We start from the raw sequence: 23,637 nt of genomic DNA on the forward strand, positions 1-23,637 counted from the left end.
ATATTATTTGGTAAATACAATGCTGCGATTTAATAAATAGGGTGAAACTAATAGGTTCGTAGTTGCAAGAGTGAGGAATGGAAGAGTCACCTTTTCCCCATTCATGAAGCTGTTCCCATGGCAACAAACACCATGTTTGTTTTGGTTTCTGTTCTAGTTCTGTCTCTGCCTCCTCCTGTCATTGATTTGTTGCCCAGTTGTGTTCACCTGCTTTATGTTTAGTTCTTCACTAGTTTGTGCTTAGCAATCCTGTGTGTTTCTTCGTTCATTGAGTAGTCTTATCAATCTTTAAATCCGAGCTTCATTATTTTTGGCTATGGATATTTGTGTGCATGCTGGTTTACACATTACCACGCATTACAATAAATCTGGACCAGCCTGTGTGTACTGTTTTTGTTTTGATGTAGTATTTCTCTTTGAGTCTGCTACCAAGTCATATTAGGGATGGCTCTTATTTTTTAAAACTAATATTTGTGAAATTTTGTTCTGAATTTTATCCACCATTATTGCATCACTACATTCATAATCCTGCATAATTCATAATCCTTGTCGAATTGAAGTAGTCAACAAATCATGAAGTTTCACAGCTTATCCTGCATTATGTGATTACTCTCCCTCTAGAAGTTGTTCCTCCCTGTGTGCTGTGAATAATAATAATAATAATAATAATAATAATAATAATAATAATAATAAATACTTGCCTTCAAATTCCTGATCGTCTCCCTCAGTTAAAAAACCCTGCAGACTCACAGGTGTTTTGTAGATAAGATTGGGCACTGATTAAGAAAAATGTCTTTTTTTCTAATCCATTAGGTTCATCGATTAGTGTTCCGGGAGATTGATGTTTCTGGTCAGCTAGTAGTAGAAATCGTAATAAGCACATTGTTAGGAAGCAAATCCCACCATTTCCCTCATTCCCTTTAGTCATACTGTTTTATAGTTATATCAGAATCATATCATGATATTCTAGGTTGGGAGAACTGTTGAACATTATGTTCTAAAATCACCCTTTTTATGTTTGGTAATGAGAGACAGTATCTGGATGAGACAAAAAGGAACTGTGCTCTCAAATACATACAACTTTGCTACTGTAGGGTAGGGTTTATTTCTTTATATTTGCTTTGAGGTTATGAAAGTGTGTTTGTGGCAATGGCCTAACCTTTTACAATGATAACACGAGTAATTTTTAAGACTTAACTTGTTGAATTCTGTGTTTTATACTGTATATAAACCAGTATTTCATACGACTTTTTTTATGTCGTATTAGTACATGGCCTGTTAGGGTTTATTTTAGGATATATGAAGTTGTTGTTCATTTTCAATGTTCATTTTGTGACCAAAACTAAGATGAAAAATGTTACTTAGTGACATTTTTGTCCTGGCAAAAACTATACAATATGTAATGAAAATAATCAGTGGGTTACTGTTACCACCCTGATGCTGACAGTGTTCCTATAGCAGCACAATAGCTTTTATTCCTCTTATACCACAGCAATTTGCCAATGATTACAATGTTTTATTAATTAAAGATTAACATATCATACTTTTTTACTGTTTATGTTTGCATTTAATGTTGTGGAACATCCTAAGAACAAGTTCGTTAATGTTATCCCTATTATATGGTTATAGCAGCGATAAACAGTTGTTTCCTCACCCGCCTCTCTTTTTCTCTCTTGAAGTTAAAAAAATGCAGCTTGTCATGTTACAGAGAAACCAGAAATACTTGCATTCTGAAGACTTTTCTCTGTCAGAAAACGTAACATTACAGCTTTACCTTTGAATTTTACAAAGCATTGGCACTAGAGATTCTTTCCCTAAATGCTGATTAAACATCCCCTCACACAAAAAAAAAAACATATCAACACTTACACACGTTTTCTGCTTTTCTTTCTAATCTGTTTATGTGGAGAGTCCCTGTGTAAGTTGTTCATACAGAAAGATACCATATTAGAACAACAGCATTGTGGTATTGTGGTAACACCCTTCTACTCAAAATATATATGATGAAATATGATGTTTTACAGAATGAATAAAATAGAGATGAATATTTCAGAACTGGTAGATTGGGCAAAAGTGAAACTTTTTCCACTCCTCTCTGCACACTGCAATGGTGATTATACGCTATATGGCCAAAAACTTGTCGTTCTGTCGTTCACGCCCATACGTGGTTCTTCCCAAAAACTGTTGCTACAAAGTTGCACAAAGCACATCATTTTATAGGATGTATGCTGTAGTATTACAGTTTCCCTTCACTGGAACTAAGGGGCCCAAACCTAAGGGGCATGACAGTGCCCCTGTGTGCAAAGCGAGCTCCATGAAGACATGGTTTGTCAAGGTTGGAGTGGAAGAACTCGAGTGTCCTGCACAGATCCCTGACCTCAACACCACTGAACACCTTTGGGATGAACCGGAACGCCGACTGCACCCCAGAACTCCTCACCCAACATCAGTGCCTGTCCTCACTAATGCTCTAATGGCTGAATGAGCACAAATCCCCACAGCCATGCTTCAAAATCTAGTGGAAAGCCTCCCCAGAAGAGTGGAATTTATCATAACAGTAAAAGGGGGACTAAATCTGTTCAAAAAGCACATGTGAGTGTGATGTTCAGGTGTCTACAAGAGAATTAAATTAGATGCGCTGCATGCTATATGGTGGTGCATGCAGCAGCAGGCATGGCAAGGAAAGAGATGTGGTTGCATGCACAGATCTGCATAAATATGCTAACATTAAAGCACTGTGTTTGGAAAAACATACTCATTTGGTAACATTAGCAATCTTATTGACTGTCGTGTCGATACAGTATAATACTAGCAAGAACTAGTATACCTGATGACACCTCATTAAAGTCACTAAAAATAAATTTGCTTTAATAAAGGGTTATGAAACATTATGACTGTGATTACTAGAGTATTAAATCAGCAAGTTATTATATTCTCCTCCTTTCTAGCTACTGCAGAATTTCCATTTAGCTAATATACTAAATTAAAGAAGGACAAAAGCTTTAGTAATGGCACTGTGTACTTCTAAAATGATAAGCCATTTAAAGAGGACTTAAAGCTTGTAAAATTATTACATTAAAAAGACATATAGGGAAAATTTAAGGAAAAAAACTGTTTTTAGTTGACTGAAATGAATGTCATGTTTCAGAAACTACACTACACTAACTCTAACAGTAACAAAAAGAATTAAAATATGACTAAAGCTATTATGTATTTTCATCAGAAGTCTAATAGTAAGACTACATCCAAATGAACCCAAATTGCCTCCAAATTATACCCTTCATAATGCAAATAATCTTAATTAAGACTGCTAGTCACAGTAATAATTAACAGAATGATTTAACAAGACGTGAATACTGAATTGCCATTATTAAATTATATTTATATATGACTCCATTGATTGTTACAGTGCACACTTATTATTATTTCCTCATGTTCTTAATATTAGTCATGCATACTTTAGTTAAATTATTAATGTATGCTATTTATGTACAGTGCTGTAAAGCTGTAATGGATTCTTCATAGCAATGCAAACATTATTACACAGAAGACAGGTGCCAATTCCAGTTATATGTCAGACGCAAGCTGTAGAACACTGCTCTTTTGCATATGGTGCATATGGTGTTGATTAGTTCTTTAACAGCAGCTTTGACAGAAGTTCCAGCTGCAAGCCAAGTGAAAGGTTTATATTAATGCACTCATTTTAATGCATTATTGTTTCTTTAGTGTTTCTGTATTTACATAGGAATTTGTAAGGCAGATGTGAGGCAGAAGTTTTCTGTGAGGAGACGTTTATTTAACTTTTATTTAACTATTTTCCTGTTTAAGAGGAATTCAAAAAGACGGTGAGGGAATGACTATTTATAGCTGTTATAAGTGATAACAGGAACTAACGTTAATACTTTCTATGAAGGCCATATGTATGACTTATGAATACATTTATAATATGTTATAATGTGTTAAATACAACATTATAATTACTTATGAAAGTGTATTACAGTTTGTAGCATTGTTTATGATGTATTTATAAATTGTTAAAATAATGCATTATAAGTAGTGCTTGTAATGCATTATATCACTGTTAAATCTTCTCAAAATGCACTATGCAAAGTGGAGCTTGGTGATATAACATGTTATGATAAACTATGTACTGTATAATCCATCATGGTAATGATTTATTATGCATAATAAAGCTTGCTATAAAGCGTAATGCATTTTCATAACTAATTATAATTATGTATATAATGGCTTATGAATGCACGATATGAATGTGTTGACAGTTTCTTATAGATATGACCTTCATAGAAAGTGTTGCTGAACTAACCTGCCTTGCAGGCATTCCACAACATTAAATGTAACTCTAAATGGATAAATGTACAACATATCATTCGTTAATAAATCAAAAGGTTGTTAGCAGTCGCGAATTGCTGTGGTATAAGTGGAATAAAACACTTTAGGATGTGCTATTATTGCAAAATAATCAACTTCAATTCCATTAATGTGGTAACTTTAATTCTACTTAATGTCTGGCCACATCACACCACCCTGTCATTCATTATTTTCCTGTAACAGCATACGCCAAAGTGTTTTATTCCTTACTTATCAAATGACACTTTTCATATTATGACGTCAACACAGAGTCCTGTCTCTTTGGCATAACAATCTTAATGCAGCACACAGCTTTTAATTTGTAGTGAGCACAGTTCCTCAGATTCAAAGGCAAAAGGCTACCATGTTTCTTCTGCTGTGCCAAATTAGAATTAGTTAGATATGTTGAGCAAGTGATTGATTTTGGGGTATGTAATACATTAAAATGTTCTTTGTTGTGTTTTCCCTGTGTTGGTGATAAACATGATTTGACAGACAAAAATCCAAAAAAAATTTGTGCATACTGTACATTTTGAGAACATTTTATCAGCACAATTTATTATGATTTCTCATTTAACAGGAGGAGAATATTCTTTCATTTTTTAACTATGAAAAATGTGCTTAGATTTAATGGAGGACCAGCTTACTGAGATAATGTCTGGAACAGTGCACAGACAATGTGGTACAGCAAAGTGTTTTTCTTTTTAGACGTGGGTCTAAATCTGGGTTGAAAAGTGCTGGGGACAAGACAAACAAAAATCCAGGACAATTCCTGCTCTTTTTCTTTTTCCTGCTCTTTTTTTCATAACAAAGTAATGTGCTTCCTTTCTTACTAGGGTTTGAAACTTTATATTCACACAAGCCACATCATAATTGCACTTTTCTATAAATAAGGATACAATAGCTATTTTGCCGTGTGTGACGCAAACATCCATATTTCCAGGAAAAGAAACTTGCGTGAAACTGTGCTGTGGTCATTTATAGTCACCCAGATAAAATGATAGACATTTTGTTTCAGACACCACCTTAAGAAATGAACAACACAAATTTATATATATATATATATATATATATATATAAAGTCGGCCACTGCTTTGCTCTGGGTTCTCAGTAATGATGGTGGCGTTTAGGCCAGCGAATGGCTTATGGAAAAGGATTTTCACACAATCTGGCTTATTAAATGTGATAATTTAACCAACATTTCCTCTAAAAAGCATTAAACACCTCCGTACCTTTCTGAGGAAAGAGAATGAAATGAGGATCTTGGTCCATTTGGTATAATTTTGTGTGATTAAATTAAATTTAGGATTAAGAAATAAAAATATTTATGTTGATTGCCTGAAGAGGGTTTTAATATAATAATTTGATCATTTCTAGAATAAAACTAAGCTTAGATACTTTTATTAATACATTTTGTGGGTTTTTTTGTTTGTTTTGTTTTGTATTTTTGTTTGTTTTTTTTTTTTTTTAACGTCTGCCTTTTGTTGTGTTTTATTGTCCTTCAGGCTTTGCTCAGGGTTTATCCACTCCACTGCGCCTGAGTTAAAATGGTTGACTTTCTCAGGCCTTGATCTTCCATTCAGGATGTATGTTTTGGATTGGATATATTATTGGATTGTTTAAGATACAGCAAATTGCCCCACATGTGAATGTGTGTGTGTGTGCATGGTGTCCTGTGATGGACTGGCATCCCATTAGGAGTGTATTCCCACCTCCTGTCCAGTGTTCCCAGAATAGACTTCAGATCTACTGCAACCTTGACCAAGATAACGTGGTATCTGGAAGTGAGATTATTATTATTGTTGTTGTTGTTATTATTATTATTATTAGTAGTAGTAGTAGTAGTAGTAGTATGCCTTATGTTAAAATCACATATATTTCATTTGTGATTATGAGAATATGTGATTGTAGAATTCTTCACAGAATCACAGAATTCTTCATGTGAGGAAATCACATCTGAAGCATGCCCTACATGTAAAAAAATGTGTGAAACATAAAATGACGTTATAAAAACCACGTGTAAATTTCACATCAAGCGTGATTATTCATGTGTCTTTTCTTCTAAAGAGGTGGTGTTAACAAACTATTGAAACATGTTACAGGAGAGAAGGAAAGAGATGGAGTGTGAATAAAAAAGGATGACAGGAAAATTGAAAGCGTATATGACTGTGGGAGAAGGAGAGGCAGAGAGAGAGAGAGAGAGACAGAGAGAGAGAGAAACAACGTGTCTGGAGCACACAGGGTGGATAATGATCCAGTAACGATCAGACTGGCAGCTTCTAAGTGAATCACAGCCTTCACTTACTGGAGCTTTTAGCAAGTGCAAAAGTTTGAAACTCACTCAAGCCTAAAAAAGGCAGGTGGTGATAGACAGAAAGCATTGACAATGTTTCTTTAAGAACATCTTCAAACATGCATTGATTACTTTTAGTGAAGACAGTTCTGAGGACCCTTTGGATGATGATCAATGATGATTTTTTATTTTTTTTTGCATTCTTTCTTTTCGTTGTCAATTGACCTTTTTTGGGAAAGACACTTATATTGGGAAAAAAATATACACTAGTAATGTCATGCACAATGCATAACAAAATATAGATTTACTCAGCAAATGCATCTTTGACACCCACAGTACCATTCAAAGGCCAGCATTTTCTTCAGAACAGAAATGAAATTCTGACTTGATTAAACTCCAAATGCAAGATTATGTTTATGCAGCATAAAAAAAGGCCAGTGATCCAAGCTTTAAAGCCTCTGCTTCTTTCTGATGTGTCCAATTTTCTTTATCACACTCAGCAGCATATTTATTTCTCCCCTCCATTTCTGCCCAGTCATGCCACTCAGAGTTACATAAACCTTGGGGATTTGAGCTCACAGACAGACAGATTGCTCATTATTAGTCTAAACAGGAAACAGCAAAAGCTTGCACAGGAATAAACCATTTCACAGGAAATGAAGCACTTGATCTACCCAATATGACCAAATCCAAGTATTCTAGTGATGGTATCATTATTTAGAGCATCAACTTTTCCTTCAGTACATTAGTCTATTTAAGTACACAGCTAAATGAGCTAAATGATAAATGAACCCCAAAGCTTCAAAAAAAAAAAAAACTGATCTCTTTATGGTGAAATTTAATAACATAACTCCTAAGATCTGCTGTGAGCAAGTCATATTAACACTTTTAGTAGCAATTCTGAAAAAAACTTGATTAATTGTTCAACGCTCAATGCAGCGGGAATGCAGAAACCAATAGGAAACAGTAAAGCACGTTCCTTTATATGGACAGCAACAACTCGAGATTGGCTTAGGGCTGTGACTGAACAGTGATTGCATTTCACTGTGGCATGACTACAACCACTGATGAAAGGATACGCAATGCATTGGGGAATTGTGTTCCCTTCTGTTGTGAAGTCTGTGTTTAACTCTTAAAAAAAGAATTCTTGTTTGTGATTCACTGAAAATATCAAGTGATGTAGCAGCAATATAATAAATATTTTGCATTTTAGTGTAGCACGACTGCAAAAATGTAAATGAAACGCAATGCATTGGGGAATTGTGTTCCCTTCTGATGTGAAGACAGTGTTAAATTTTTAAAAAGCTGATTATCACTAAAGAGATCAAGTGACGAAAGAACAATGTAATGACGAAAGATCAATGTAATGAAGGTCTTGCTTTTCAGTGTGGCATGTTGTTCTTGTCCAGCGTACCCCACAGATGCTCACTCGGATTGACATCTACAGTATCTCTTCTGTGACTTCAGACCAGACGGGCTAGCCTTTGCTCCCCATGCACATCTATGAGCCTTGGGCGCCCATGACCCTGTATCCGGATCCCCAGTTGCCCTTCCTTGGACCACTTTTGGTAGGTAATAAACACTGAATATCGGGAACACCCCACAAGACCTAGATCCCACCCCTTGACAGGTACCATGGTAATGAGATCATCAATTTTATTCACTTTACCTGTCAGTCGTTTTATTGTTATCGCTGATTGGTGTACAGATTGGATGACTCATAAGCTGCTAGAGCTCAAGTCATGAAAATTAAATGCATTTGGGCAACATAATCAGCACAAATTCTACAATCAGTCTCTGATAGGATGTATCATATGACATTTTAGAGAGAAAAATGATATGTTTGTCATTGCCCTGAAACATCAAGTGGAAACGGTCACTATTAAGACCATGGTTGAGCACCGGTTTGTGAATGGAGGGCGGAGCCAGAGAAAATGAGTGGTAAGGATCACACAAATTCCTGACCCAACCCAGGGGAAGTGTCACAATATCCATGCGTGAACTCTGTAGAAGATCCGAAATCTAGCTTTTAAGGGAGAAGTGTAAATTCAATGCTGAAGAGCGACTGTAATAGGATATGCCAACGCTACGGTTTCCACCAGTCAGTGTGATAAATGCTGCTCAAATATCCATGGAGGTGTAGGAGGTGGGTGAATGCAGGGGAGCACTCAGGCATAAAGGCTGGATTAGGCTTTAGACAAACTCTCTTCATTTTAGAGTGCAGTGAAGAAGGGATGAACTGAGACTGTGTAGATCAACTGAAACCAATGCCAGGAGCAGGGATGGCTATATGAGCTTAAAAAGTACCAAAGTACCAACAAAAAGTACCAGAGCTTCCAATACCAACGAGAGCTCCTAAGTTACTATAACCTGTCTGGATCAGTGGCTCTCAAACTTTTTGTAGCCCCCTTTAAATTGGAGAATAAATTACACAATAAATTGACTCCTTCAGTACAGATGTACTGTATTTCCCATAGAGCTTTCTATTCCTTGAGAATCATTTGCAGCAATATCCTGTTGATCGTTTCAGAGAAAAATGTGTTTCTCATGTATTTTCATGTAAAAACAATATTTCATGTTATTTTTTTCACGTTTAAATATTTGCAAAATGTGTGAAAAATTACACATCTTCTGTAAAGGAAAATTGGTCTTGCATTGCCTTCATTCGTCTACAGCTTCAGAAGGTTTTCACTCCTTTCAAGAATTCATTGTCACATCACAGATTTTGTAACATTTTGTGTGATTTTCAAACTCCTCTATTTAGCCTTTGTGCCAGTTCAGGTATACCACAAGTAGTGAGTATAGTTTGGGTCTTGTCCAAACCCTAACCCTGTAAAGAATTTCTGTAATTTCTATGATAAAATACTGCACTCAAACTAGTGTGACATTTTAAATGTGTTTTAAAGTTTGATACACTAGCCTGTGTGGTGTTCTGGGAAATAAAGATTCAGTAAAAACTACATTATCATTAACTATTCTGTAAGATCAGGCACCAAAAGCATTCACCTGAAATAGCAATGGAACCTACCTAATTTGTCTATGTTTATTTCTTCTATTAATTTGCCCTTGTAGAGTTTGATTTGAGCAGTTTCTTATCCTCTAACTAGGCCCACATCTACAAATCCAATGCTAACAAAACAACCACCGTGAATCCACAGTCCAATCCTGTCCAGACATTAGCTCACATTCACTCACCTGCGTATTGAACTCACATGTTTCCTGTTTACTTCATTGTATTTATACCTGTGTATTTATACCTGGTCATTTAACATCTTTCGATGGCTTTGTTATTTCTGATCTCATACAAGTGATACCAAATGGAGAGTTAGTGTAAGGCACTGCAGACTGCTGGGCAAATATGTAATTGCTAACTTAATAGCTAAGCTGATCAGCATGGGGGGCTAGCAGGCTCATTGAAGCTCATACCCTGACCGCAACAATCATGGCCAGCAGAGGCTGATCCTTCAGAGGGAATGTTTTCAAAAAATTTTTAATCATTTCTGAGACAGATTCCTCTGAGTAAATCTCAAACCATTTTATAACAGTAGACATATTTCTTGAGTAATAAATTAACAAGGTTTTCTGTTCCATTGCTTTGAGGTGATGTGGTCCTGATCCCTTTGATGGAGAATTACAATTTGCTGTGAAAGTGAGATCTAATCTATTAAAATTAGGCAAGTGTCTACATTTACATGGCCAGTGTCATGGTTGTAGTTCTTGAGGTCCGGTCTTGAGACCACTGTAGCCTGATCTTGAGCTCTTGATCTTGAACCCATTTTGTCATGACCTTGATTTGGTTCTTGACCATAAATCTCTAATATGAATCGAAAATGAGTGAACATTTTAAAATGTGCAGCATTGCAGGTGTTTATGCCAATAATATACAGTAGATTGGATTTGTAAACCATTAAGAATTTTCCAACATACAGTATATGGCCAGAAGTTTGTGGACACTTGACAATCACACCCGTATGTGTGCCTTCACCATTTATGGGAACATAAATTGTACAGTTGTATAGAATGTTTTTGAATGCTGTAGAATTACAGTTTCCCTTCACTGGAACTAAGAGGCCCAAATTCATGACAATGCCCTGTGCACAAAGCGAGCTCCATGAAGACATGGTTTATCAAGGTTGGAGTGGAAGAACTCGAGTGTCCTGCACAGAGCCCTGAACTCAACCCCACTGAACACCTTTGGGATGAACTGGAATGCCGACTGCACACCAGATAACACATCATACTATTTGACAGCTTATAATTACATTTAATGTTGCAGAACATATCAACAATTAGACATTTTTCTTTGTTAAATAACAACAGTTTTTATATGTTTATTATTAGATTATGTGGAGTTTCTGCCATACATGTCTCTATGAATTAGCGGTTACTATAGAAATTATAAAGTATCAGAGCAAGCACATTTCCATAAACCTGTAAGACAACTGTAAGAGTTGCTGCTATTGAAAATTAATCAACACCTTCTGACAGATTCCAAATCAAGAATTCAACAGTGCTGTAGTATAATGATAACAGTAAACAGCCTGTCTAGGGAGTTACGCAGGAGTTCCATGTGAAAATTAACCCACTGGCTACACCAGGTGAAAAAGTACATTTTGTTATCATTGCACTGGTTGCATCTGATGCTGCAGACAAACGATACAAACCAAAGTATAAGTGATAAGCAAGAATTAAGTGTCAGTGCTAGAGCTGATTAAATAGATCAGATTTCTAGCGTAATTCGTTTATGCCAAGTGCCTTTGTTTTGGTTCTAGTCCTGTCTCTGCCCCCGTCCTGTCATTGGTTTGTTTTCCTAATGTGTGTACCTGTTCTGTGTTTAGCCCTTAATTAGTTTGTCTATATATACCTTATCATGCATTCAGCATCGTCCAAGTCCTGTTTTCTTTGTACTTCCTGGTGTTGACCATTGCCTGTTTGAACTTCGAGTATGGAATATCTTCATTTGTTACCGCTCACTCCCTCATGTTACCTTCATTATATAGAGTTGGTTTTAATCTCTGAGACATACAGTTCAGCACAGACTGAACTCTTTACTCAGCCTACATGATATTATTACATGAAGTATCTGGAAGATGATCTGGAAGTGAATTTGAAAAAATACTTAGCAGCTCTATTTAGATACGTGTGACATCAGAGCACCTCAATATGCCACTTAATTCATTTCTTAAATACGTGCTTGAGAATTCTGAAAAGCATTATATAACAACAAATTCAGGCAGTAGGAGAGACTGTGTTTTAACACATGTTGATGTATTTTTCAATAGTTTTGGAGTTGTGTGAAAGCTGCTCTCCTCTGATACATGTATGTGGTTTGTTTTTTGAGTTTGAAAGGGTTGTGTGGGGATCAGAGAAGGTACACAGCTGCCCTCGGGGCTGAAGAAACAGCAGGTGTCCGTCTTTCCGCCTGCATCGCTAATTACAACAGGGTCCTCAATCCAAACGCCTGTGATCACACACACTTCTGCTCCTCTGCTGCTGCTGTCCTTTTCGAATGCTTCTTTTGAACACTTCTCTGGCATGATGTGAGAATTGTGCATGATTGTGGCCTAAGGTACATGTTCCCTTGCCAGCAAAGTCAAGCTCTGTGGAAAATCTTTCACGTTTCAAAATAGTATCATATCACCTTAAGAGACTCTGCAGATAGATTTTCATGGCGTGCACTCTGAATATTAAGTGAGGTGCTTGAGTGTTTTTAATATGGGTCTGTAGTAAATAATTATGTGTGGGTAAGAATGATGAGTTAAATTATCTGGACAAGCATGAGCATGAATCATTCAAAAGCGAACCACCAAAGAAGTAAACAAATCCCAAGCGTAGTTTGAGTGTTTGCTGCTCACCCCAAGATTTTGTGGCTGAAAATGACACTTCTGAAAGCATTCTGCCAAAAAATTCAGAAGTAGAGATTCAAACTTGTTTTTATGTTTAAGCTCAAAGAGAAATCAAACCACAGTTAAAGATAGACTACATGTATTAACTATATTTAACTGAACAGTGATAGGATGTGAAAGCCTGAGGGTGTGATCTTGTTCTGATCTTCCTCACCATTACAACATGTTGGCAGTATTAGACAAGAGATACACGACAGACCCAGAGTAAGGGCATACATGAGTTTTTTATTTGGCATGGGAATAAGTTGGTAACATAAAAATTTTTCAAAATAAATAACAGTGCAGCTTTCCAGCTCTCTTGCCGCTTTCTGCTCGACTTTGGATTTGCTCTGCTTGCTGCAACACATACAAAATGCTCAGCTCACTGCTCAGGGACAGAGAGAAATGGAAAGAGAAATCACGTAAATATACAATATGTGGGACAACAAGACTCAGGTGTGCTATGCTAGCCAATTCCCTCCCACTAACTAACTCTCCACCTATCACATGACAGCTACCAACCAGGGAGGGTGAAGGCAAACACATGCTTCCTCTGAGGCACATGAAACCTGCCAACCACATCTTTTTGAAAATCTGCTCATGCTGAGTGACAGAACAGTATAACACAGACGGATGAAAGCACTATCTACCCTCTTCTGCATACCCACATTGCTGTGATTGACAGGGGAGAAAGCGTATGCATCCCTCCCAACAAATTTTGCTCTCTTGGTTCCTGGCCACAGATGGCTGTGGCATAATTTGGGATTCAAACCCACAATCTACCGACAGTAAGGTGAACACTCTTCTATCATAACTTTCGGTTGGGAGTTTAGACTGATTGTTACCATTGTGCTTGTTTAACTGGCTCTTTATTCAACATTATATTTGCAGGAAGTAAATAAAAAAAACATACTTACATCTGTTTGGTGAAATATATGTATCATTTCTAAATTTTGAAGTGTCAAAGTATGTTATAAGCAGAAAAACCTAATTTTGGTCAAAAAAAAAAAAAAAAATTCATCATTTTTGGTTATGTGCCAGAATTCAGCCAGAGCAGCATCCAACAGTCACTGATATTGAGCAGGTATCAAAAAAAGTTTGGAACCTTTAGTACTGGATTTATGACTAATGGGCAAACCACAGTTGTGTTTTTCTGGTACTAAAGGTTCTGGTATTGAGTACATCCATCCATCCTTCCTTCCTTCTTTCCTTCCTTCCTTGCTACCTACCTACATCAGGTTGATGTTGACCAAAAAAGAGAAAACAGGATTCTCAAAGCAACATTAAACGCGGTTACATAACACCAAACACATAACTATTCATAAGTACTCACTTCTAACCGTCTGTTTGAAAGTTTGCATGTGTGTTTTAGCCACATTATACAATGTTTCTATAATAATAATAATAATAATAATAATAGTAAAAAATAGATTAGGAAAAAGAAGTGTATAAAAATAAAATAAATATACAATAAATATAATGTGCCAGTAAAAGTTAGGGGGAAAAAATCAAAACTAGTTATCAAAGCTAAAGTGAAAAATATATATATATGTTTTTACAATCAGTAGTCATACCGCAACCATTGTACATTAAGTAGAATATTTAGTTCCTTTGAACAAAGAATATTTTTCTGGGACGTTATTTACAGAACAACACTGTGGCATTATCACCATGAATTTGCTTTCACAATTCTGTCCAAACTTCACCCCTCTCGCCGTCTGTTTCTATTTCTTTCCCGGAATATCAGGTGACATAAATGGCCTTCACCCCCGCTGTAGTTCCACTAGATATGAGAGAACCGCCATTGGGAAGGCCATCTGCACATGTGCTTCACTAGCTGTGTGGTCTTCCAATCCCAAGTGCTCACAGGTGTCAGGTAACACACACACACTTGCAGTCTTTTTATGACGTGCTCCCATGTGCCTATCATGAATATTCCTTCTCATGGTTGTATAAATTGCAAAGAACAGCACATCCTCAGCCAAACATTATAACATGATTGTGAGGAAGCATTCATAAATGATCCTTTTTAATAACAGTCTAAGCAAACATTATCAAAGCAGGAATCCAAGACAGTAGGCAGAAATATCGCAGGCGAATAGAGCAGCCAGCCACATTTGCACTCAAAATGACTTTTAAAAATGGTGTGATTTGAAGATCTAAACAAAAACAGCTATATCTGCCCACAAGACAAATGCTTCCTGTGTCTCTTTCTGCAGATGAGACCAACAAATCTTTTCCAGCTTCCACTTTAGGGCTACATCTCTATTGGGGGGCATTTGGCTCGCTCGCTTGGCCATGTCTGATCCTTTTAAGCGGCTTTATATAATTGGCAATAGACACGTGCCGGATTTGTCAACATTTGCACGGCAGTAAATTTGTATGGGAACATTTTTCTGTGCATGAATTCTGTTCATTTGTATGCACACGAGTAAATTAGTACCAATGAAAACATACTTGAGTGAGCATTCACTATCCAGGGCCTCTCTGCATTTTCAAGTGGTAACAGACTGACAGTACAATGCGAAGATACTGACAATTATAGCGCCTGGGGGAAATACAAACAACGCTCTTATTTTTTAAGCTTCCACTTGAATACATTTTATACTAGGCATTTAAAAAGCATAAACCTTTAACAGTTGCCCATTTGTTCTAGTTTTGACCTTTATTTATCCTTTAAGTGCCACCATAAATTTAAAAAAGTGGCATTTCTTATAAGAACAAATTATATCACAGTGCTACTGCATTCTCAAATCTGATTGGTTAGAAGTTGTTGATTAATTTTCTATGGCAGCAGCTCTGACAGTAGTTCCACCTGTAATAAAAATCACAGGTTTATGTGACAAGCTGCATTTTATTGCTTGATTAAATTCAAGGCAGTAAAAAAGAGAGAACAATTGGTTACATATGCTATAACTTGAAGTAATAACAGGAACTAATTGTTTCATAGGCATTCCATAACATTAAATGTAACTATTGTATAAATGGATAAGCTGTATGGTGCATTGTTCGTCAATAAATAAACAATTGCTAGCGTTGGCAAATTGCTGTGGTATGAGAGGAAACACTTTGGGATTTCTGCAACTTCTGCATCACACCACTCTGTTGTTGATTATTTTCCTACATAACATGTCTTGCCTTGCCTAAGCACTCTGGAAACGCTGCTCGTCCAATCAAATTAGTGGATCGGAACTAACTGTTGTATAAATATACACTATATGACCAAAAGTTAGTGCACCTGACCACTATATGACCAAAAGTTAGTGCACCTGACCATCACACCCATATGTGCTTTTTGAACATTCCATTCCAGATTTTGTCCCCTTTTGCAGTTATAAAAACCTACACATTTCTGGAAAGAATTTCTACTGGAAATTGGAGTGTGGCTGTGGGGATTTGTGCTCATTCAGGCACCAGAGCATTAGTGAGTCCTGGTGTGCAGTCAGCGTTCATTGGGGTTGAGATCAGAGCTCTGTGCAGCCCACTTGAGTTCTTCCACACTAACTTTGGCAAACCATGTCTTTTTGGATCTCGTTTTGTGTACAGGTTTGGGCATCTTAGTCCCAGTTAAGGAGAATTTTTAATGCTACAGCATACAAAGAAATTCTAGACATTTGAGTGCTGCAAACTTTGTGGCAAAGGTTTGGGGAAGGTACACATATGAGGGTCATGGTCAGGCGTCCACAAACTTTTGGCCATATAGTGTATATATAGTGTATATCTGTTGGGGTTTCACAAATTTTAATGCTGTGAATACATATGCTTCCTCAAAGTTCCAAGTCTCCTCAACCTGCATGTATATCACTAACTTGTTGCTACAAAGAGAAATTTTGTTTAGTTTAGAAGCTGAACACTAGTTCAGCCAGGACACCCAGTGGCAAAATCCATTGCCTAATCTCTTTTGCAGTGTGTCTGAACACAGTGTGAAGTCGCTGCTGCTGAACAGGTGTGCTGTGGGGATTTGATATGCTCTACGTGAACATATTCAGGTTATGGAGTTGCATGATAAAATTCACTGCTGCTAAAATGATGAAGCTAAACCCTGTCAACAAAACAGTATGAAAAAGGGAGCAAGCATGAACAGCATAATGCGTTAACACACCACACCAAAATACCCAAGTACTGTTTTTGAATTCAGCATCTTCTGGGGGGTGTTAATTCCCTGAAATTGTCCCGCTGATAATGAAGTCACGATTTCACGCTGGACTTAAATCCTCCCATTTAAAACATCCCAATGCCTGAGACAAAAGGTACAAGCACATGTACTTGGAACATGCACCATTTAACCTGCATACATGGTTTTACCTTAATTAGATGAATCAGGATGAAGTGCATCTCCTCATACTGCTATTATTCTTCTAAATGTCTCCTACATGTGAAGCTCTTTAGCAAGTGGTCATTACCATGTATGAAAATGCAAACTTGATGTGTGCAGATATTAAAGCAGCCAAAAATTCAATGCAGCTGTTGGTGTAGAAATTCCTGGCAGAAATAATTGCCTATTTACAAAACCACTGAAGTGTTTCAGCACAAATAGAGAATGAAATGTGAGCGTGATCGGCCCGCAGCAGCCCTATCAATGCGGCACAGAACTGTTCTACCTCTAAAACCCATCATTCACCTTCTGACCCCTCCACACCTTCATCTTATATGAGATTTCCATTACCTTGTCAGAATGCTGCCACACACCACACTTGAGCTCTGTTTTTCCTGTCGGTCCTCTGGCAATATTACAACATGGGGAGTTATTTGTGTCACTGTGTTACAACTTTAACCAGCACAGACAAATTTCAACTGATCACAGTTTCATTTTTTAACAAATATTAGCTTTGTAAAAGTCTTACATTCTTTGATTAATTGGTTTAGATCTAGGAATATACATGTATGTGAAGAAAGTTTACATTGCTGATTGATGGATGTTTTTTTTTTGCAGTTTTATCAATATATCCGCTGAAAAAGCTGTTTGTTTTACTAGAAAGACTGCTCTTAGAGGTGGATTTTTTAATCCCAAAGGAATTCTGACCAATCCAAGTTTTTCGTATGTGATTATGTGAATAATATACAGTATGATCACATATAAATGTGTATTTCACCATTTTGTGCCATGAAATTGCACGTGAACTCAAGTAAACACAAAATGTGATCAATAAGTGATCATGGGAAAAATGAAAAATATGAAAAATTAAAAGAGGTTAAAAATATAAAGAAATTAAAACACACAAGACTACATGTATGGACTATATGTTAACATGTGAAAGTAAACAAATTATGTTTAAAAAGTTACATGAAAATAAAAGAATCGTGTAGAATTCACATGTGAACATAAAAACACATGTACTACATATGAGAAGTCACATGTGAACCAACGTGACACCGACCATAATAAAGCATTTAGTGAAGGTGAATGAATGAATGAAGCGGTAAATGTGTTGAACTGCTCCTTGCAAGCACCTGATACACTTTCATGTTAATGAACATGGCTTTCTTTGTCTTGAGAGCTTCGTTTCTAACTGCATGCTCCCGCTGCATAAGAGTAAAAAATATTGTTGTGTCTCTCGGAATCCCTGTCTCGATATACATCTCATGTGATGCGAACACTCCTTTCACCTTTATAACCTGTCATAAGCTTATCTCAAGACCCATATTCATGCTGTACTTATGCTCATATAATTTTACCTTTTCTTTTGCTATTATGCTACTTTTGCTATTATGCTACTATGCTACTATGTTCTTTTCACTAATATCTGTCAGTGTCAATGTGTAATATCTGACACTAATATCTGTCAATGCCTCTCCCAAAGAGGATGAGTTCCATGAAAGATTTCTTCCTTATGTAATCTTTTGCTTGTATCTTAAGGATCTAAGTCTAGATCTGGATTCCTGTAAGGCTGCTTTGTGACAATATATTCAGTATATGTCTAAAATGCTGTATAAACTGAATTGAAATGAATCAAACGTGATGCTAGTGAATCAGTGGGTTAGGTTCAGATTAGGATGAAGGACTAGTGTAAACTGTAGTGATAAAATCTAGATCATCATAGCACTGTCTTCTTTTCAACTCTAAGATCACTTTTCTCAGTAGCTGAAGATTTCTCTTATACACCCACACACATATACATGTGAAAAAAATGTCCCATTCTGTCTCTAAATTAGCTCTAAATGACACACACAGCCTGCAGCAGTACATCTATTAAACCCTACTGTGTCGTTAATTACTTCTACTTTACTGGATTGTTTATTTGTCTATATTTATCAAGAACTACTTGAACTTTAATTTATGTGTAAGAAAGTAAATGGACTGACAGCCCAACAGCTTACCGATGAACTTATTTGTTGATTGATTCCTCTGTTGATCTATTATTTGCGCAATTTATTAAGTCAGAGTGGGATTTACACATAATTACTTTGCTAACTCAGATTGCTTGCCTCAATCTCAGTGCAATGAAAAAAAAAAAATATATATATATATATATATGTGTGCGTGTGTGTGTGTATGTGTGTATATATATATATATATATATATATATATATATATATATATATATATATATACATATATATATATGTATATACTTCTACAGTGTGTGGGAGCTTAAGTATATTTACTGTTTCAGTACTATCTACACCTCTGTTATAAACTGAATCTATTTTTTTCCCACAGGTTTGCAGGTTTTCTGAGGCTTCTACCCCTTACAGAAAAGTCAAACGAACTTTACATGTGAATAATCAAATGAAATTTACAAGTGATTTTTTTTAGACCTTTCATATTTTTCCACGTTTTTTCACATATTATTTTTACACATGGTTCTTTAATTTTCACATGTGATTTTTACCTGATTCATTTATACTTACATGGTTTTTAGATGATTAATTTATTTTCACGTTATGGTTTTTCCCTCATGATTCATTTATTTTCACGTTACATTTTTACATGCTGGACATATAGTTTTATTTATTACATATTGTTCACATAATGTCAGTTGAGTTCATTGTGCAATTTCAGGGCATAACATGTTGAATTGCACTTTCATGTGTTCTTCTACATGATCACGTATTATTCACATAATAATGTATGATTTTTCCATAAGGAAATAAGGAAGCAGAGCTCTGCAGGGTGATAGTCGAGTCAAGAGGCCATAAATTTGCCGCCACACTGCTTACTCCTGTCTAATAGTATGAAATATTTCTCCCTGGATATTTCAGTACAATGCATAATCACAAGTAAATATCAAACCACAGGAGATATTTGACTTCCTGTAACCTATCGCAATACATCATACTCTATCTGCTGTTCTGTGGAACAGAAATCAATTCTAACACATATTTCCAAAAAATATTTACTGCACCATTACTCTTCTATGCAGTAGCAGAATGAACACTAGTAAGCAAATGGAGAGACAAATAGCTTATTGACCGAGTAACTGGTCTATTGATTGCTTGTTCAATTGATTATATGGATCATTTGTATGAGGTCACATTTACATTCAAAATCCTGTTTAATAGCTCAATGTACACTCTCAGTAAAAACAGGGGACATCTTTTCTACCTTTAGTGGGTATCATTTACTTTAAAGTATTACTCTGAAAGCATGTTAAGGTACAATAGTGGCCTTTAAGGCCCTTTGTACACTTCGGAGTTTTTGCTGCTGGATGACGCCTGCAGGATAAAGTTACTGCTACAACAACAACAACAACAACAACAACAGAATGGAACAGTTTATTAGAAGTGAAACAGAAAAACGTTGAAATGCAGTGGATTTAAAGAACTAGCTAGCTAGTTCTGAGTAAAAATAAATAAAAGCTCATCATTTTCACTTGAAAATTGAAGTGTTAGCTCCCAATGAACCACAAATACAGTAGCGAACATTAGCAAAAGGATTCTATCAGTGATAAAAAGTTTTACTGGCCTTTTCACCTATCAACAATTTTAGCATTTTGTATGTAGCATGTGAAAGTGATTCATGGAAATGAAGGGAAATGTGGTAAATATGAAAAAATACATACACAATACCAACTACATATCTAGCTATTCATTCTCAGTGCTAATGTCTGTTAATGTTAATGGTATCTGGATAGCAGTGAATGAATTCTTCCACAACTTTTTTCGCCTTGGAAACTTTTGTTGCTGTTGTCCAACAATTCTGGACACATGTTTGTAACTCAATCCTGGCAACACTGACAAAAAGATGAGGTGAACTTTGTGTGTGTGTGATAATAATGCCAGTGTTTCTGTGGTAAACATTCAGCTAATTTTTTGTGAATTATGCTTCTTATATTATTTTTAAAGGTAGAAAAGGTGTACTCTGAAGGGTACCATTCCAGCGACAAACCCCGACTGAGCCAGAAAAGAGTCAGTACAATCTGGCAACCCTGTTCAGGAGCCGGGCTGCTGCTGTGTGTCGGCTCTAAAGCGGCGCTTTAGCTTAGCAGAGACACACTACAGAGACGCTGAGTGAGATGTGAGACACACACATTTTTAATGACTACACATACTCTCTCATGGACGCTGCAGGATTAATACGAACTCCAACACTGCTGTGGATACACATTTATCCCAGAATACCGACATTTCTCTCTCTTTTTTAACCTATTTGTTTTTCTCATCACGTTAACGGACAGAGGAAGTTTCCTCACAGGAAGATTGGCGTGAGGAGAAGCGGCTCGCGCATCACTCGAGCGTTTGAATCTCTCCGACATTTTCAAGCAAATTCCAAGCACATTTCGGACATTTTTCTTCTTTTTTTCTGAGAGTAAGGAATCTTAGTTAGTGTATTTTTCTTTTTCAAATGAGTGTGTCAGATCTGCAGCAGGTTCAGTAGCTCTGTGGTGTGTGTGTGTGTGCGCGCGCGCGCTGCTGAAGTAGTTCACATCTCCTGGAGAGAAATTAAAATTAATGTTGGGATCAAAGAAAGCCGGATATCTTTACAGTCCGTGAGGACAAATCTCGGATTTTTGAAGTTTGTTTGTTTGTTTGTTTGTTTGTTTGTTTTCCCCCGGAGAATATTGGTGAAGGAGCTCTGCGAAAATCATGAACAGCGTGACGGAGCTTGAAGACGGACCTCAGCACAAGGCTCAGGTAGACAGCGCGAAATGAGACACAGCCATTTTACACACTCTCTCATTTAAACAGCATCATATCCCTCCATATCCCTGTAACACCTGAGGGTCAGACTTAACCGCTTGGTTTAGGAGTCCAGACTGTGAGGTTGATGACTAAGCATGCTTGCTTGTGTCACTTCTCCTTTCCATCTTGTTTAGCCTCATTAGCAAAAAAAAATAAAATAAAATAAAAAATTAGGCTATATAGCCTACCATGACTTCATAACACGGTTTTCGGGTTATATGCTATTAAATTAAAATTATTTCAAATTATTGAAAAAAAAAATCAATACTGTTTTGTATTTGTATCATGTCTAAATTTTGGCAAAAGTAGTGTACATTTTCTCTTTCCTTTCAGGGGAAAGTAGCTACTGCAAGCTCAAAAAGTATTTATAAGTCCCTGGATGACGTCACAGACTCATTTGCATATAAGTCAATCGTCCTAATCGTTTGAATCTCCAAACTTGTTACATGAACAAGGATGATAGAATACCTCAGAATGTTATGAGAACAGAAAATAATACTTCAGAACTTATTTCTGGCTGCATGTTCACCCCGTGTTTCTGTATGTTTCCTCTGGGTTCTCCAGTTTCCTCCCATGCCAGTTAGGTGGATTGACGACTCTAAATTTCTCCCGGTGTGAACAGTGCATGGTGCCCTGTCAAAGACTGGCATCCGATCCAGGTGTATTCCCAGTATTCCCGGGATAGGCTTCGGAGCAGTAGCGCCCCTGTCCTGGATAAAGAGATTACTGAAGATGAATGAATGAATATTTCAGATTTTGCCGTGTTTCAGATTATATCCAGGAAAGCTGGTTAGCTACTCTTTCTCTGACAGAGTGGAAAAATAACACAATGTCTCACTCCTCAATAAGTGCCAAACATCAGATCTATTGTATACACAAGACGAGGGATGTGGGAAGTAGAATCAGCAGTTAGACCAGACAATCATGTTTCTAGGACATGTCTGCTGTAAGGGCTGTATTGTGTCTGAAATATCCCATTCTGTACAAGCCTCTTACAGTAGCTTCAGTATTGTTTCTCTGTGTCCTCTTTATTGATAACCCTTGTTGAGAATAACATTTTGCATTTGCGAGAGCTCTTGTCAGTGTTTATTGCAGCCTTCTCTTTGACAGAGTGTTAGAGCTGAGGATGCATTTTCTCTGCATATTGACGACTAGGAATAGTGTCTTTGCTTTGCTTTTTACAGAATAAAGAGGGCCGTGCTTGATGCATCAAGAAGATGAATGAATCGTTACACCCCTGTGTTTCTCTAAAAATGATTGTATAAACTGCACTATTTAGAATGATATTTTTTGGTCTTGTTAAGAGAATCACTATTGGCCATTTTTGCCTGATAGACTCTGAAAAGGTATTTCAAGAATTTCTAGAGGGGTTCCACTTAGAGCAGTCTCTTATCCCACAGGTGGATAAATTGAAGACCCTGTTAGTGTGTTAGATTCAATCTATTATTCTGTGATTGTATGTTTGTTCTTTAAAATGTAACCTACCTTGTTTTGACTATCCTTACCTGTAACCCTACCCTGAATGACTATCCTACCGTGTAACCTACCCCGTTTTGACTATCCTACCCTGTAACCCTACTCTGTTTTGTCTATCCCACCCTGTAACCCTACTCTGTTTTGTCTATCCTATCCTGTAACCCTACCCTGTTTTGACTATCCCACCCTGTAACCCTACTCTGTTTTGACTATCCCACCCTGTAACTCTACCCTGTTTTGACTATCCCACCCTGTAACCCTACTCTGTTTTGTCTATCCCACCCTGTAACCCTACTCTGTTTTGACTATCCCACCCTGTAACCCTACTCTGTTTTGTCTATCCTATCCTGTAACCCTACTCTGTTTTGACTATCCTACTGTGTAACCCTACCCTGTTTTGACTATCCCACCCTGTAACTTTGGGGTGATATATCACCCAGGGTCACATCATTATGTCATTGATTGGGTCAACAGCCCACCCCGAAATGTTTT

General features: G+C 36.8%; 1 protein-coding gene across 1 annotated transcript in view; it reads left to right on the plus strand.

Annotated features, from left to right (window-relative positions):
- Window positions 1-20,936: 20,936 nt before the first annotated feature.
- The window catches only part of LOC113534918 (fibrinogen C domain-containing protein 1), an 83,747-nt gene continuing 81,046 nt past the window's right edge, over window positions 20,937-23,637 (plus strand). Inside the window, exon 1 of the mRNA XM_053235831.1 lies at window positions 20,937-21,621. Within this exon, the coding sequence (XP_053091806.1) occupies window positions 21,574-21,621 (48 nt within the window). The 5' untranslated portion in view covers window positions 20,937-21,573. The remainder of the gene's footprint in view (window positions 21,622-23,637) is intronic.

This window comes from Pangasianodon hypophthalmus, chromosome 8 (genome assembly GCF_027358585.1).
Source record: "Pangasianodon hypophthalmus isolate fPanHyp1 chromosome 8, fPanHyp1.pri, whole genome shotgun sequence".
NCBI classification, from domain to species: domain Eukaryota; kingdom Metazoa; phylum Chordata; class Actinopteri; order Siluriformes; family Pangasiidae; genus Pangasianodon; species Pangasianodon hypophthalmus.